Source organism: Pseudonaja textilis, chromosome 2 (assembly GCF_049901715.1).
Source record: "Pseudonaja textilis isolate UNSWEBS1 chromosome 2, rPseTex1.2, whole genome shotgun sequence".
In the NCBI taxonomy this organism is placed as follows: Eukaryota; Metazoa; Chordata; class Lepidosauria; order Squamata; family Elapidae; genus Pseudonaja; species Pseudonaja textilis.
Window position 1 is genome coordinate 143,360,508 of NC_141991.1, and position 18,615 is coordinate 143,379,122.

General features: G+C 40.6%; 1 protein-coding gene across 1 annotated transcript in view; it reads left to right on the top strand.

The window, feature by feature from the left end:
• Positions 1 to 7,270: 7,270 nt before the first annotated feature.
• The window catches only part of SYN1 (synapsin I), a 102,408-nt gene continuing 91,063 nt past the window's right edge, over positions 7,271 to 18,615 (top strand). Inside the window, exon 1 of the mRNA XM_026711633.2 lies at positions 7,271 to 8,315. Within this exon, the coding sequence (XP_026567418.1) occupies positions 7,957 to 8,315 (359 nt within the window). The 5' untranslated portion in view covers positions 7,271 to 7,956. The remainder of the gene's footprint in view (positions 8,316 to 18,615) is intronic.

Consider the following 18,615-nt stretch of genomic DNA (forward strand, 5'->3'; position numbering starts at 1 on the left):
TGACCTGCTAGCCCCATCAATGCTCTCTTTGCAGATGTAAGCATTTTTTAAAAAATTTTTCAAAACACTGCTTAAAAGTAATATTAAAAGTAACCCAGTCAGATAATTCAATGAGTTTTTCTTCTAAGTATGCATAAAGGTGCATTTTAAGCCTGCTTAAAATACAATCCTAGAATCAATTAATGGGAAAGAAACTCTCTGGAGTTTTGTGGGACTGGATTTAGGGTGTAAGTGATGTCCTTTTTAAAAAACAACAACTGGGAAAATAAAACAAATAGTTTGCTAACATACTCTAACGAGGAGCCAACTGAACAATACTGATAGGTATATAATTATTGATATACATTTCTACATACTTCTTTGCTTTAAATTGAGTCCACCTAGCAGTTAAAGCAATCTCAAACAGCTATATTGCATACGAACATTCTTCTGCAACATGTAATGCCTGGCAAACTTGTGGAGTGTATTTGTATTCATTCATGAATTCATTTTTTCTGGGTGTGTGAAATAAAACCTCCCCGCAAGGGCCAAGTTTGCACAGCATTTCAAGAAGCCTACCCATGAAAAGCATGAGCCAACATGCCGGCTGATCTGGTTTGCCTGGATGAAAAATGTGATGAGTCACATCAATGCCCATACAAACCCTGTCTTTCTTGAATGATTATTTCTGGATCTTGGATGAGATCATGTCAGGAAAGGGGCTGGAACTACTTAGAGCAGGGATCCCCAAACTTGGCAACTTTAAGACTTGTGGACTTCCACTCCCAGAATTCTGGGAGTGGAAGTCTACAAGTCTTAAAGTTGCCAATTTTGGAGACCTCTAACTTAGAGGGAACATGTAGGGCAGGATGGAGCACACTTGGCCCGAGGAATGGAGGGTCTTTGGATCCAACCTGCAGCCTTAATCCCACCAAGCACCCACATTTTGATACTATGCGTCCTCTCCACTTGTCCCCCATCCCCCAATGTCTTCCATGAGTCTACTCATGAGTCTTTAATTACAGAATGATAAAAAAAGGAGTTTAATAAGAGAAAGTCCCCCATTATACATCTGAGCTGAGAAGAACGGCTTGATTTGTTTTCAGGAAAACTTGGGAACCGTTCCAGAAGACAGAATATCTGTCAAAAAAGTGCCTATTTTGGAATACCTTTCTTTGACCGTTTGAAGACCAGAGGGTTGTACCTGATAGATGGCACACTCAAAGGCAGGTTCCCCAATGTGGTGCCCTCCGGATGTGAAGTTGGGAGAAAAATCAAGTCAGGAAAAGCTGCCTTTTGATATTTCATGTGGTGATTCTCCCAGCAGTTAAATATGGAGTTCCCAGAATTCCTGGAAACTGAAGTCCTGATACATGTGGAGAGAATTATTTTTGGTGAAGGGCTGATGCAAAAAAGAAGAAGAAAAGAAATAGAAAGAAAAGAAAAGATTTTGCCCTGTCCTTTTGTTCAATCCGATGAAATTAGGACATCAGCGACATCTAGTGTCATCCATAAACAAGATTCAGCTTCTATTTATTATTAGGCTGTTGATGGAAAATGCGCCTGCCCGCTTTTTTCATCGGTCCCTTGGGTAACAGAAGTAACTGGGAGCTTCTCTCCAGCCACTGCTTTTTTTCTTGTTTGCCTTCATCTGCTCCTTTCTCTCTCTTATGCCTTGAAAAGGAAAGGAGGCTCAGAGAATGGGATTTCCAGTTTCTTTCAGAATGGTTGCCATGGTGATGCCTACACAGACAATACTCCCTCCATCTCCATTCGTGCACTCATCCACCCGCCCACTGCAGTCTCAGCAGCCTGTATGTTTGCTAAGGCGCCTGTCCTCTGACGCCATTGGGTTAGAGAATATGAGCGGTCCCACAAAAAGAAGCAGAGCACCTTGTGTGAATAACACCATTTCTGCAGTGGTGAGCAATTAGCATATCTCCACAGATTTTTTGTTTTATTCAGGAGTATACATAGAGATGCACTGTCATGCATACAAAGGGATGGCTAGAAGATGACCAATGATGTGCAGCTGTTCAGATTTATTTAATTGAGACCACTTTTCCATTTGAAATTCCCAAAGCAGCTGGGAATAAAATGAAATCAAATACATAATACAAAACTAAAGCAGATTTCTGCAAGGACCCATTTCTCCCATTCCCTGGAACAATTCTGTTAATTGTTGCACTGATGTCTCTGCGTGGCTTAATAAACATATTTCATACCAGATGTTTTTGCATGAGCTACCTTAATTGTCATGAAGTCAGACAGACACACACAACACATCACAGTTGATGCCCTCTACAAATATGAAATAATATATATATATATATATATATATATATATATATATATATATATATATATATATATATATATATATATGTGTGTGTGTGTGTGTGTGTGTGTGTGTGTGTGTGTGTGTGTGTGTGTATGGTATTCAGCTTTTTTCGAGTATTTTCCCACGTCATTATAATTGTGCTTTTAAAGTTGTAGCAACGTTTTGGCAGAATCTCATCTGCCATCATCAGGCTTCTGTATAGTGTTCATCACTCACAGATGAACACTATACAGAAGCCTGATGATGGCAGATGAGATTCTGCCGAAACGTTGCTACAACTTTAAAAGCACAACTACAATGACGTGGGAAAATACCCGAACAAAGCTGAATGCCATACATACAGTATATATACATATACATATACATATACATATACATATACATATACATACATACATACATACATATATATATATATATATATATATATATATATACATACATACATACATACATACTAATACTCCCTGCTCTTCATGTCCCCCCCTCTCTTAAAGCAATCCAATCAGTTCAATAACAGTTCAGTAATCAGTTCTTTAACAGCATGATGAGGTATAATTTAAACTACAACCAGGGCTGGCAGACATGCAACCAGCTGTGGGTGTTATTAACACCTAAAGAACTCCTGGCAGGTCTGGAATTGAGACATGCAATTACCACTTAGTATGGAGGGAGGAGACAAAGCAAGAGCAGGAGACTATTCCCACAGGGCCTGTGGGCGAGGCAATTGAATTTACTGTCAACATCTATTTTTTAAAAAACACAAAACCACAGCGGGTTCAGATTCTTTGGGGTTTCAGCTTTCCAAACCCCGAGCTTTTTGAAAATATCCTATCAGATTCCCTGCCGTGAATGTAACACCGAATTATTGTTTTTACTAAAGGGCTCTACCTCCCAACAATGACCCCTAAAGTCATTTTGTAAGCCATCCAAAAAAAAAAAAATGTTAAAAAAAAAGAATAATGATCCGAGATTCTTTTTTCAGTATCTGGTATAAGCAGCATGAGTTGTTCCCAGTCTGTAACCTGGGGATAGAAATTGGTGTGAATGCATCTTTAGTTTGGGGAATACGGACCTCCATCTTCATAACCTCCAAGCAGCTTACTGCCTTTTTAATAAGGAGCAAGCAAGTTGCAAAGAATAATTCTTCTGAATTAACATGGGAGCCTCAAGGCAAATGTGGAAATGAGATTAAATTTGTTTTGACTAGAATAATGTATAGGTATTTCTTGTGATATCTGGCCCGCATCATTGCCCTCATTTTTCTTATAGCAAATGTTTTTGAAGATGACATAGACTGAGTAGCTTTGTAGACTATGATATTATCTATACCTACATAACCCAAATGAATTCAAATTGAGTCAGAGCAATCAATGCTCCCATTTTCTCTCATACTCCATGTATTAGAAAAAGTAGAAATCAGAAAGATGCAGAAATGGGATATTGTTTAATCAAATTCATATCTCACAAAAGTGACTGTGCACAATGTACAACAATCCAATAAAACAGTAAAAGAAATAAAACAATCATTACCTAAAGCAATTATATAATAATTATTTTAAAAATTATTAAAAACTATACAATAGAATAGAAAGAGAATAATAGATGGAGGATATTAACGATAACAGACCCATATCACAAGGTCACTTGTTCTCTGGGGTCTCCAGGCCTGCTGGCATAGCCAGGTTTGAGGAATCTTTGAAAGCTCAGGAGTGATGAGGCTAACCCCATCTCTGGGGAGAGAAATTCCACAATGTAGAACACAATATCAGGCAAGGGCCGTTGGCCAAGGCCTGCCAAATATAGTTTCCTAAACAACGGAACTCATAACATACCCATTCCACTGGAAATGCTGGAATAGGCAGATGAAAGAGGTGGCCCCTCAAACAAACTGGTCAACACCAGCTTGAAGTCAACCTGGTAAACAAGCTGATAACTAATGCAGCTTGCGTAACCCAGATGTGATGTGCATTCTATCTAGATGTGCATTCTATCAGAAATATACATACCTGTTGGTGATGTTGCATTTTGTAACAGCTGAAGTTTCTGGATTACCCTTCAGGAGCAGCCCCATATAGAGTGAATTGCAACAGTCCAATTAGAGGTGACTAAGGCATAAGGTTCATGAAAAAGCCTAACTATTAGTTTGTTACCCTGTCCTTTTGCAAAGATTAACACTCTGAATATTCAGAGTTTAAACTTCACTCTAATGCATTCCTTTTGTTCATATATATTCCTTTCACTATGTAAGCATCAATATGGGAATTAATGCAGACTAAAAGATTCATAGTTATTAAGTTTGAATGGCTACATAAATGGCAACCTGTTTCTGGATCTGTCTAACTACCTTATCAGATGGTGTCTGGAAAACTAGAAAGAGCATTTTAGAACAAGGTAGTCAGCCGGTAGCTCCACCAGACACTGCCAACTCACCATTCCTATGGTGAAGCTGTGGTGGTGCAGTGGTTAGAATGCAGTACTGCAGGCTACTTTTGCTGACAGTTGGCTGCCAGCAGTCTGGCAGTTTGAGTCTCACTAGCTCAGGGTTGACTCAGCCTTCCATCCTTCTGAGGTCAGTAAAATGAGGACCCAGATTGTTGGGGGCAATTTGCTTCCTCTGTAAACTGCTTGGAGAGGGCTGTAAAGCACTGTGAAATGGTATATAAGTCTAAGTGCTATTGCTATTACTATTCCCTGGATTGCTCATCATTGGATGTATTGGTTAAGACTTCTGGGAGCTAAATTCACAACATTGTGAGGATCACAGATTTCCTACTCCTGAAGCACAGAGGATTAAGAGTTAATCCACGGAGAAAGATACTAACATTTTCAGCACCATGGACAGCACTCCAACAATCCTGTATCTTGACCAGCTGCCTCAATTACTGTGCCATTAAAATGTTATAATGCAGCTTAAACTTTATGCAGCAAATGAAAACCTACAGCTGTGTGTGTGTCAGTGTGTGTGTGTCTGTGTGAGAGAGAGAGAGAGAGGGAGAGAGAGAGAAGGAGGGAGGGAGGGAGAGGGAAGGAATGTCATAAGTGAGGAGGTTTATTTTATTTGCAGTTTCTGCCTTGGCTTACTACCTCAAATGTTCTGCATTTTAATGATGTCTCTGCCATGTTCAATCTGCAATAATAATTTTTGACAAATATTGTCTGCTTCAGTTTTAGATGTCTTTACCAGCAATATGAAGCCAACCACAATGGATCAATACATTTTTTGAAACTTAGGTAAAATATAAAAATAGGAAAAGTAAGGATAATAAAATGCCCAATCTTTTGGAAGATATGAAGTTACTGAAGCAATGTCTAACATCACATACAATGCAGCTAAATTTTGTTTTGCAAATATTAAAGCATGCAAATAAATTACTATAGAATTAGACATGCTTTAACAAAGTATAAATATTATGCCCAGGTTGACTTATGTTACGTATTGTGTTATTAACATATTAACATTTATGGACATATAGCTTTAAATCAGTTTATCCTATATTATTGTAATGCAGTTTTGCTGTGCAACACTTTTATTGTTCCAATATAAATACATTTGTGATAAGAACCCAGCTTTAAAAAGCTTTTTAATATTTTAAAATATTTGCAATGAACAGACATTGGGCTTCAGGGATCTGGGTTTTTTAAAAGGATATATGAAGATTTAATAACTAGAGCCAAGTGATTTAGCAGCAGACTTAATAAAGAATATGACATTTAGCCCAGTGATTTGTTTCCAACCCCAAAAATGAGTTCTATCTCTTCAAATAAAAAGTCACACCCAAATTTTCTCTTAGATTATCTTAACTTCAGCAGTCAGATTTGTCTTACCTTTAAATTAAAATTTAGATAGTTGCATAGCCAAACAAATAGAACAGAATGACACCTTCTGACCCTCTGCAAATCAGTCAAAGAGCTTTCTTCTGCCTACCTCTTAAAGCCCAATAAAAAATGTTGGAAGCAGTAGTGAATTACTGTCTGTTGCTGCTGCCTATGTAATTTAAATAATCTCTTTATGTAAAAAAGAAAAACAGTACATCTTGGTTTTTTTTAAAATAAAACCTCCAGTTTATGAGGAAAGAGGAAGCATATGTAAATTTATTTATGCAACTATAAGCAACAACAACAGCAAAAGAAAGCTATGGCATATGGTTTGATTTCTGCACCACAGAAATTGTCTTCTGTCTTATATAGTGGGTCTGTATATAGCTCAGCTCTCATATTTTCTCTTAGTCTATAGCACAAATGGTGAATCCTTATTCCTACTTTGTCCATCTTTTCTGCTTGGGTCCCTTCTGGAAAATTACTGGATACTGCAGCTGCCTATATCTGCACCATTTTGAAATTTGACAGATAAAGAGAAGACACTCTTCCTTTTTACTCATGTTCCTTTGCAAAAAGCTTCTTTTTTGTATGCTTCATGCACTACACGGATACATAAATAATGGACATGGAATCCAACATTTTTTAAAAAATTTACTACTGACATTCATTATCTTCTTTTTCAGTTTTGGGGGGTAAAAGTATTGTAATCAGACTTCATTGGTTAAGATCTTGGTGCTTGGGGAGTATGTTCCTTGAGCCTCTGAAAGCGGTAGGATGAAGTCAAAACTGTTGAGTTTCCTGAAGATGCTTCCTCCCCAAGGCACCTGATTGTGAAATGTACACACATTTGAACCAACCTTTCCCATGAAATGCAAAGCAGCAATGGAACAGATTTCCAATTTGTCTCATGATACCATGGACATTGGCAACCAGGACGACAGCATCAGCATTATGGGTATTGGCATGACAAGCACCATCTCCAGAGGGGGAACGTAGCATCATAAGCATCACCTTCTCTCCTTGTATTCTGCATCTGTGTTGTCGGGTACCAGGCTATACCATTCTCACCTGCTGGGGATGGGGGGGGGGATAAATGTTGACTTTCCCCCTGATCTTACTGGTTAATGGTGTATCCCTACGTTAGTTTTGCAGGAGAGAGGTTGCTCCCATTGCTGCCAAGAGGGTCCAGAGGCGGACCCAATTAACTAGATAGAGCTGGTTGCTGAGGATTGCAGAAGACTCCAGGACTTGCGAGGAGCCGTCTCAGGCTGGGTTTCCCCACCCTCCTATAAATACCCCCCACTCCTTCTCTCCAAAGCGCAGGGGCAGAAGGAATCCCTTTCCCCGCAGGAGACAAGCAGGAGGGAAGAAAAACAGCGCGTTTAAAGGAAGCTAGTTAGAAAGAGTCCCTTCTGCGAATTCCATCTCCTTCCGAGCGAATGTCTTCCTTCTCCTTTGGAAGCAGATCCCCGGTAGGCAAGCGATAGCCTTTCTATCCGCCCAACAAGCTGCTCTCGGGAAATCAGTACTAGAAACTTCGAAGCCTCCTCCTCCTCTCTCCCCACCCGCCACCCCCGAGAGACCCTCTTCCCAAGGCTGGCTGACTGGATCGCCTTTTGGGTGGTTCCTCTTTCTAGGGCAACTTGGCAAGCCTTTTCTCGAAGAGGGCTTCTGGTGGAGGTCCTTGGAATCGCCTCCAGTGATCATCCCAAGGAAGAGCCCCCTCATCTTTCCCTCCAGAGGTACCCCAATATAGCGACCCTCCCCATCTGTGGGACAACCCTAACCCTTGAGACTTCAAACCGCCCGTCGAGATGAATTACCTCCGCAGGCGACTCTCTGACAGCAACTTCATGGCCAACCTGCCCAACGGCTACATGACCGACCTTCAGCGCCCTCAGCCACCGCCGCCGCCGCCCAGCGCCACCTCTCCATCGCCGGGCAGCATTTCCCCAGCTGAAAGGCCACCGGCGGCCCCCAGCCCAGGAGCCGGCGGCGGCGGCGGCGGCGGCGGAGCCGGGGGTTTTTTCTCGTCGCTGTCCAACGCCGTGAAGCAGACGACCGCGGCCGCAGCAGCCACCTTCAGCGAGCAAGTCGGCGGGGTGTCTGGTTCTGCAACATCGTCGGGACGCAGCAAAGTACTACTGGTAGTCGACGAGCCAGGGACGGACTGGTAAGGACCCGAGAAAGGGAGAAGGACATCCATCCATCCATGCTTAGCCTTCCTTCCTTCCTTCTTCCTTCCTTCCTTCCTTCCTTCCTTCCTTCCCTCCCTCCCTCCCTCCCTCCCTTGTAGTTTTACCCATTCAGATTCAAATGAACTGTGAGTTATTAGATAGGGGAAGGGGCAAATTGGGATTTCCAAATTACTTCATATTGAACTTCTTCACATAAAGAAAGGTGGAGATAGTGTAAGGAGGGGGGAATGGGGAAAGAGCCTCCTTTGTTTCACCCCTGATCCAGTTATAGGATCTCACAGGCTCTTTTTGACTGGGGCCTGTTTTCTCACTAGTTACTTAAATTTGCTTCTAGGATAACCCAGCGATGTGGAAGCAATATGCAACATTTCCCCATTACTATTGTCTCGGCCAAATAATGGCTCAGTGGTGCTGGAAGAAACAATCAGTTGTTAGTGAGAAAGGCTGTAGTGGATGGGATGATGTAGTCTTATATCCTGCTCACATCCATTGACATTTTTGCCTCTTTTTTCACTTTTACTTCAGCCCATTATCTTTGTGGACTTACTCTCAGTTCTTTAGTTGCTCCTTAATTTTCACCGCTGCCTGTAATGTCCTCCATCGAGGTATTCTTCTGCTGAAGCTATATATTGGCAAAACTGGTTTTCTATCTGTTCCGTGTCTGAGCAAAGACCAAGTATCTGTAACCTTTGGGCACGAGAGAAATACAAAGAACAAGACGAGAGGATGTTAGGGTGAGATTTACTGGAGATAGACTTGGGTGTTGCACTAGAGTCTAGTCCTATCCAAGGACCACTGCTGTTCAGTTAGTCCCAATCAGGAAATGCAGAGTGACAAGAAAAGGACAAAACACTTCCTGTGAAAATTTTTGCAATGCAGTATTTACAAGATGTGAAAAAGGAAGTGCCGTTTTCAAGGGTGCAAAATAGCAGTTTGGGAATTCAGAGGGCTTCCCAAAATACCAATTTTTATATCATATTTTAGATCTACCCAGTTTGGGGCTGGATTGCACATTGAATTGTCTGTCCCTCTTTCCTTTCAGTTCCACTTTAAGAGTTAGGGTGGCTTTAATAATTAACTAGAAGATTCAGGGATTTGATCTGGGCAATCTCCTCACCACCACTTCATGAAAGATTAAGGAAGCGCATCTGACATTTTCCTGCAGCTTATTGGTGGAGCCACTTCGTTTTTTTTTCCTTCAAAGATGTTTAAGGAGGATGGCAATTTGCCTAGCCTGTGATCAGAATTATTCAAATGATTACACAGTGTGGTCTAATTTTAACTGAAACATATTCAGAGACTCTCAGATCCCCTAATAACAAACACATATCCTTGTCTGATATATATCGAACAGTCATTCTAGTCTCTTTCTCTTATCCTATCATGCCTTAAATTGGTTTTCCATCATCAGGTTTCAGATCTCCTGGTAATTCTTCTGGAGCCCACATTTTCTCTTTCCTTCCATCCTTTTTTTCAGCCTTGCAAGTTATTTAGCTATGGACCCATTCTGGCTTGCACATTCACTAGTTCATAGACCTTCACATAGACCTTCACATCCCAAAAATTTACATCTATCTGTGGCCTGTTAGCAGTAGAGTTATGGTCTACTAATAAGGAAATGAGATATCAGTCTGTTTTTGATTCAAGATCTTTCACACAGTGTACGTCCAGTCTGGATATAAATTTAGAATGGATGTGATCTATGACATATAGTTTAATCAATTAGAAGATGAATTAAATCTCTCCTTAGTGAGTCATCCTACGGAATTATTCTTGAGTTTCTGCTTCCTTGATTTCTGGTATTTGGTGCAGCCTTTTTAGTCCAGGAAATGAAGAAGCATGACTTCTCCAAAAGGGATATCAATATAAGAATGGATTGTTAATTAAGTACACACAAAGGCACTTTAAAGAGTTAAATATATACAGTAAAGGCAAAAATCAAGGGTTAATATAACACAGCAATACTAATTTATATAATCCTATGGTCTTTTTTCATATACTGAGAATCAACAAGAGTAGATTAAGTGATCAATTGAAAACTCAGTCCCTATCAGACAATTCCCAAGACCCAGCAGGGAGACTGAAATCTCATGGCTTCCTGATGATGTATGGTGGCCAGTTTATGTGACTGAAGTATGGATTGTGGGTGAATCAGCATTGAGAAGGAATGGATCAATACCCTATTTCATTGTTGCTGAATGATAAATTTCTATAGGCTGGCAAGGCCAGGTAACCACCCCACCAAGGAAGAGTTTTGTTTTTTGTCCAACTATTTACAAAGTCTGCACTACTGTTACTATTAATCTTCTCATCACTCCTTATCACCCCTCCCCTCCCACTTGTGACTGTATGACTGTAACTTTATCGCTTGCATCCTTACGATTTATATTGACTGTTTCCTGGTATGACTTGATTGCTTATTGTACCCTATGACTATTATTAAGTGTTGTACCTTATGATTCTTGACTCTTGACGAATGTATCTTTTCTTTTATGTATACTGAGAGCCTTTGCACCAAGACAAATTCCTTGTGTGTCCAATCACACTTGACCAATAAAAGAATTCTAATTCTAATTCTTAAAAAACTCTTTTACATTTTTTGAGAAATTTGTGATACTGACCATGGTTAGCAAGCAGATAGACAATTCTATCTACTCTCCATTTGGAGAACATGGGTGCAGAATTCATGATCCACACTGAAAGACCAACCAAGATTTCCTTTAATGCCTTTGGATGATTTGAGACATGAACAAGGAGAATTTATGGAGGAAAAACACCTTTCCTCAACCTGAAGGGCTCACTCTGGCCTATTCCCTCTAGATTGCCCTGCCTTCCATTTTCATGGTAGCCTCCAATGGCAGCAGGTGCTCTGTTGCTGCTGGTGGACATGTTGCCTGTTCATAATGTTTATGGATTGTTCAGATTTCAAGAGCTCTGAAGTAAGTAATTTGTTATGGATGGAGCTGGTCCATATTTCATGTGTGCAGAAGCTGACTAGATTGCCAGACAAATTTCAGCAGTCCTTCAAGGTCTTAAAGAAAAAGAGGAATGTTGCCCAAAACAAGAATATGCAGAATCAGAGGCTGCTTGATGAGAATATTATGAGCAAATCTCAAAGTAAAGTTGCTGTGAAGTATATTAAGAGGCAGGATTAAACATTGACTGTTAGGAATCCATAATTTCTCTCTCTAACTAGAAGACTTAGTGTTTAGCAAGACTGAGAAATAGAATCATGGACTGGTTTTCATATATGTATAAGAAGTGGGTTATCAAGGAGGAGAGAAATTTGAAGTCAAAACAGTGGGGTTCTTGCTTACTTGTGCTTACTTGAATTGAAGATGGCTTTTTCAATAGAAGCATAAATTGGAAAAATCTGTCTGCCTCTATTTTTATATTCTTAGCAAACCTAAGAGGATCATAGTATTTTAAAGGTAAAATATGTATCCCTCTATTCTAAAGATAAATTATTTGAGGGTTTGGGAACTGAGATATCCTTTCGGGTGAATTTAGTACTTGCATATCTACTTCATAGGGAAATTCAAGGCTAAACATGAGGACAATATGATAGTCAAGCAATATTTGTCCAATGCCTTTAAACTGGACAAATGACTACCACAAATCTAAAGGCTGTTTGGGTGGTGTTGATAAGGAATAATTAATAGCCTCCAAATATAGTCATAGGGATTGCAAGGGAGAAACCATCTTCCAGGTTTGATGAACTTTCAGGGGAACCAAGGCTTGCAAAGCCCCTCAACTCTCAAGAAGGAGAATTTCAGCCACCTCCTTGACCTAGAAATGCCCTCATACGGAAGGAAGGGTCATCTGCTGAAATCCTGCCTCCCACGAAAGCTTTCCAGCTTGTTTTCCACATGGGTTTTTGCATAGTCATTACTGGAGCCTGGTCTCCTAATAGCAAGAGGGCACTGCTCTTTGGAGAAAAAAAAAAGACTACCAGCAAGTCTGTTGGCCAATCACACTGCTGGCAATTATTATTATTATTGTTTTTATTATTGTTGTTGTTGTTCTAATGGGGATTTGTAATAAAAAGTTAGTCTGTATTTTCCATCCCATCTGGAATGCTCCCATCTAGCTGCCATGCCACCAGCATCAATTTTACACCATCTTACTATGTTTCACCAAAAGGAAGTGAAGAATCTCCTCCCCCCACCCCATTAAAGAGTAATAGATAAACTCCAGGAGGCGGGAGAGGTCTGTAAGCCCCCAAATGTTGCTAATTACTATTATAGCATTGATTTTTGGAGATTTAAACCAGCTATTAGGGTATTGGACAGCTATTTATCTTTATTCTCTAGACTATTAGTTCCGGAATGTCACTAAGCATGATCAGTCCTCTAAGGACTGTTTGGGGGAATTATCTTCTTTTTATTTGTTAAATTCTTTTACTTACTATATTTTCCTTTATCTGAGGGACATAATACGACATTTTATCCTTCTGAACATCCTGCTTGATCAGCCAGTGAGCTTCATGGCCGAGGGCTGATTGGAACCCTGGTCTCTAGGATTCTGGTTCCATTGGATGCAATATGGCTGCAGTGCATCCACTTTAATGTTGGTTTCCATAGAAAGGGCATAGCGCCCCAAGCACACCACCAAAGCATCCGTCATCTGTATATAGATGACCTCCAGAGAAATAAGAAATAATAATTTTGGAAAAAAACTGGAAACTCTGGAAGAAGTGATGTGACCATGATTGCATCAATTTTTTGTTTCAGTTTATGCTTTTTTTAGGACAGTGCATTCGCTTATTTCGATGTATCCTCCATGGAACTCAAGCTGCTTCTTCTCTTTGATCCTCACAACAACCTTGTGACGTAAATTAGCTCGAGAGAATGACTGGTCGCCAACTGGACGTCATTGCTTAATGGGAATTTAAATCTGCAGTGATCCAGACCGGCACTAGGCAATGTATCATATTGATTTCACTTGTCCTGTTTGAGTGTTGGGCTTTTGTGCATCTTCCTTTGCCTGTGTAATAGTCAGGAGACAAAGAAAAATCAGAGCTCAGCGTTCTCTGAAGAAAAAAGGCTAATCTTGAGCGTCAGCACTGCAGAATATAGAGGTCTGGCATGATTGAACATTTCTGTGCTAAATATCAGAGAAGATAAATATAGCCTGGTCTTCTTCTAGGCCTCATACTTTTTTGTGAGGAAGTATTCATTGTTTTTTTTTAAATATTGCCTATTAGGAATACTGCATGAGCCCCCCCACCTGTCTCAACAATTTCTCACTCCTGAGAACCTTTACCCACCTGTTTTTCAGTGCTTTGATATAATATTGAGAAATGAAACATTTCTAGGTTGCAGTTCTGAGAGCTCAGTCTTATGGTTAGTATATTATTGTTAAGGCGAATTGATCAATAGTGAGTATCAAGGAGATATACAACCTCTATGTTTGGTTCTATGTAGTGGTTATCTGGATACTTGTTTCCCTGATTTTTTAAAAATGTATATGCAACCCATAGCAATATACTCATTTTACTAATGTATGGGTCCACATATCACAATATAAAGTATAGGCTATAATGTATTATATGAACAGATCATTGCCTGAACCCACAATGTGTTTTATAAACCTTAGTTTATGGTATTCCTCATTATGTGATGCTATTCAGTTATAGCCTATTCAGTAAACCAAACAAACCTAGGCATAGCCCAGGACTATTGGAGCTAAGACTTCCCACCAGATAAAAGATAAATAACAGTTTAAAACAAAAGAGGAGAGGGAAAGGTATCTTGATAACCACACAATAGTAAGAAGGGTGCAAATCTTAACTCTATATTTTCTTTTCTTCTTTCTTATCTTTCCTTTGATTCTTTATATTTTTTATTGTATTTTAAAAATGCTAATAGAAATACAATTTAAAAAAAAAACATTGAAATTGCTGCTGGCACCATGGAATGGTGATTTAGATTTTTCCAATTCAGATGCAACAGGCTTAACATTTGTTTTCCTTTTTGATGGATGCGTAGGTCCTACCTTGGTACTTTGCATTCAATAATATTGTAAATCATGGTGGACTTTTTCCCAATCTGGTTCTCCTCAAGATATGGTGGACTTCCACTGCAATCATTTTTAGTCAGAAAGATCTTGAAAACTGAGATTTGAGCTACATTTGGATGGCACTATGCTGGGTTCAAGAAGAATTTGCACAATTGTTATAGTTGTATATCAATTGAATATAAAGTTGAGCAATAAAATATTGATTTAACTGGAGCTACTCAAACCTCAACATCTTTTTAACAAGTCTCTTAAAGGTGAAACATCATTCCTGGCCATAACAGATGGAGAGGACAAGGCAGGAGATTTAACCAACTGCCCTTAATATTTGGTTTTCTATCTAGATCCAATTCTTTACAGTACTCCTTCCATGTTAACATATACCCATCTATAAAACTGCAATACATTTGATTTCAATGATTATGCTTTGAGATATGTATGCATCTGAGGGGCAATGTATGCTGCTGTACATAGTCCTCCTCCTCCTCTTTAATCTCACTATGATATAGACCCCTCCCCCTATTTTTTCTTTACTTCCACCCCTGCACCTTCTGTTTTTATAGTTAGATCAAGATCCAAAGCTTTGTCATCCAAGCGCACCATGTGCTTGGCATGGCAATTGCCATCCAGACAATCTGAGCAGAGAGATACCAAGTCCTGGGTGACTGAAGGAAAGTTCTTTAAGATATTATACCCCCACCCCCTCCAGACACCAGTGGAGACATCTTCCTATGACAGCGGTGGCTAACCTTTTTGGGCTCCTGTGCCAAAAATTGTGCGTGCGCTTGCATGCTTGCGCTCATGTGTCAGCACCCAGAAGGCAATGTGTGCCCCCCCATGTCCCTTATGCATGCATGCACAATCCCCACCCACCCACCCCCTTACCTGCACTGTGCCTCACAGCTGATTTTCGGCCGGCTTGAGGCTTCTGCAGCCTTTGAGGCTTCTGCAGGCTTTTCAGGCCAAAAACTAGGCCCGTTTCGTCACTTCCAATATTTCTGAAAAGATAGGAAGTGATGAAATGGGCCTAGTTTTCGACCTGAAAAGCCTGCAGAAGCCTGCCTCAAGCCCCTGAGATGCTGAAAAGGCCTCAAACTGGCCGAAATTTAGCTGTGAAGTGTGTGCATGCGCAGTGAGGTAAGTTTGCCCACAGCTCGCATGCCAGCACAAATAGCTCTGCGTGCCACCTGTGGCATGCATGCCATTAGGTTTCCCATCACAGTCCTATGAGATTCGGGAGATGGGACATGGAAAAACACAAACATATACGTAGGGCAGATTATCCTATGATTTACAATATATTATTTTTCTAGCATGTGTGTATGTGTGAATCCCAGAAAGTGCTACTACAGTTCAGATAGTTACAGTAGGCTATATGAATTTGTAAATAAATAGCAAGTTGCAACACCTAGATATGTATGAATGATAAAAAAAAAAAGTTAAGTCGTGCTGGACCTGGTTTATACTTGAAAGGGAGACCCAGGTCTGTAAATTAGATTGAAAAGTATTTTTTTAAAAAGTCTTGGAAAAAGCAATGGTAAACCACTTCTGTACTATTGCCAGAAAAACTAAATGGACATGTCTATGTAATAACCAGAAACTGAATTCAGTTTTAGTGAGTTTTCTCTTTTCTTCTCTCTCCATAGTGACTCCAAAGTCTGATAGTTAATTGATTTTGTCATATTTTTTATGGCTTGGCAAATGCTTTGGAAATAATTTGAAAAAGGTTATTTGGAGCACAGCCATGAAATCCTAGGAAAAGACACAGCTGCTTTGAAGAGTTGCAGACATATGCTATGTTTGTGCCTTCATCTGCTTCACAGCACCCTTCTGGAATCAAATGACATAACCCCAATTTTTCTTAACCCACAGAATTCACCCTCTCAAAAGTAGAATGATGGGATTGTACTGGGATAGATTTTCATTTAAGGATGAGACCAAAGACAGTTCCATCAACAGCAACGAGATATGATAATGAAATGGAACCTCTGTGTCAGAATTTTCTGCTGCTAGGTTCACAATATATTTACAGACACACAACCCCTCTCCCGAAGGTAACTTATTGCCTTTAAATCCTGCTTTGGAGGCTTCCCAAATAATAGTCTTGGTTGCTATTGAGAGACAAAGATATTGGTCCAGATGGAGCTTTAGACTGAGTATATCTAATATTCTAACGTTCTCAATCAATTCTAATAAGATACTATATTAATTAAAACAGTGTATTAAACTGGGAAAGGGTGACTACACAAATACTTTATTAAAAAGTCCTTGGTAAAGTAATAGAATGCACTTTCATGATGTGGTCTTTTCTTACATGAGGTTCTTAAGCCGCTGAGACTGGCATGTGCCAGACAGATCCAGATGTTCCCAGATGCATCCTCAGGTTTCTGGCAAGAGGAAACCACCAAAAGCTTGCAGTCGGCTCTTGGTTAGATTCCAGAAGACAGACTGATGATAACGGGGCTGCAGAATGGAGCTACAAATGAGCCACAGTGGCACAGTGGTTAGAGTGCAGTTCTGCAAGCTACTTCTGCTGCCTGCTGGCTGCCTGCAATCTGGCAGTTCAAATCTCACCAGGCTCAAGGTTGACTCAGCCTTCCCTCCTTCTGAAGTGGGTAAAATGAGGACCCAGATTGTTGGGTCTGTAAACTGCTTGGAGAGGGCTGTAAAGCACTGTAAAGCGGTATATAAGTATAAATGCTATTGATACAAAGGGACATGACCTTTTGAAGGGACATGACCTGCTTGAAGCAGAGGACAGTTGAAATGAGAAAAGGGAGCAGCTGAGCCATGGCACCATCATGCCCTCCCAGCTCTGACTCAATACTTCTCCTTGACGTGCTGCTCTCCCCCCCTCCCCCCCGGCCCTTGACTGCTTGCTGGGAAAGGGGAGGCTCTTCCTCAAAGAAGCCAGTGCTTTAGGAGGATTGAACCACAGGGAGCAGAACCGCTGGCATTTCTCACGGATTCCTGCCGGGGAAGATATGTTAGGATGCAGAGGTGGTTGTTTCTCAGCAGGCCAAGATGGAGGGTGTCAATGCCTGGGAGGTTGCACAGTCCTAAGGAAGGTATATTGTGGCTTTGCTTTCCTCGCCTGCTGTGTCTCCTTGGTAGGTGATCCTGACTAAGGGATGATCAAAAGGCTGCCTTGTAGGCCTTGCCATCTCCCACAACGTTCCCTAGCATGTTGTCCTGAGCACAGCTTTCAGGCTTTGCTTGCCCCCTCTTCTAATTCTTGTCTAAAGTACAGAGATACAACTTCTTGTAATCCTTTATCCCTGGCTCTGCTAAAGACTTCCAATCTCATTGCTTTGAATGGCTAGATGGCCTTGGGCTTCTGGGCAGAGTTGCCCACTTTTCTGGGAATTTCCCCAGTATGCCTGACCACGAGATCACCTCTTGTGACTTTCTTACAAAGCATAGTCCATGGAGAAGCCAGATTCACTTAACAACTGGTTTACTAACTTAACCACTGCACATAACAACTGTGGCACAAAAGGCTATCAAATGGGGCAAAATTCACTTAACAAATATTTCACTTAGCAACAAAAAAATTGGGGCTCCATTGTGGTTGTAAGTTGAGGACTACTTGTATTCATGCATATGACAAGCCGCAAGTCCACAGTATCACAGGGAAGTCCAGAGGCGACCTGACCCATACTTCTTGTTTTCTGTCCTTATTGTCAATGTCAATGTCAATCCTGGTTAAATTTCTCTAATTTCTCAACTTGGCTTGGAACATTGGTAAGATTTGGTCATTCTTCAGCTGCTTTTCCTGGCCTTGTCACCCCTGGATCTTTTTGGACACAAAGCCCCATAATGGGCTGTGTTGATGAGGTTCAAACTGTAGAGGCAGCAGCCTAGAACCTCTGGAGCCTTAGTAAGACCACACCTAGAGTACTGCATCCAGTTTTGGTCACCCCACTATAAAAAAGATGTTGAGGCTCTAGAAAAAGTACAGAGAAGAGCAACCAGGAGGATTAGGGGACTGGAGACTGAAACATATGAAGAACAGTTACAGGAACTGGGCTTGGCTAGTCTAGTGAAGAGAAGGACCAGGGTAGACATGATAGCAGTGTTCCAATATTTGAGGGGCTGCCACAGAGAGGAGGAGATCAAGCTATTTTCTAAAGCACCCAAAGGCCAGACAAGGAATAATGGATGGAAACTGAACAAGGAGAGATTTAACCTGGAAACAAGGAGAAACTTTCTGGCAGTGAAAACAATCAACCCATGGAACAGCTTGCCCTCAGAAGT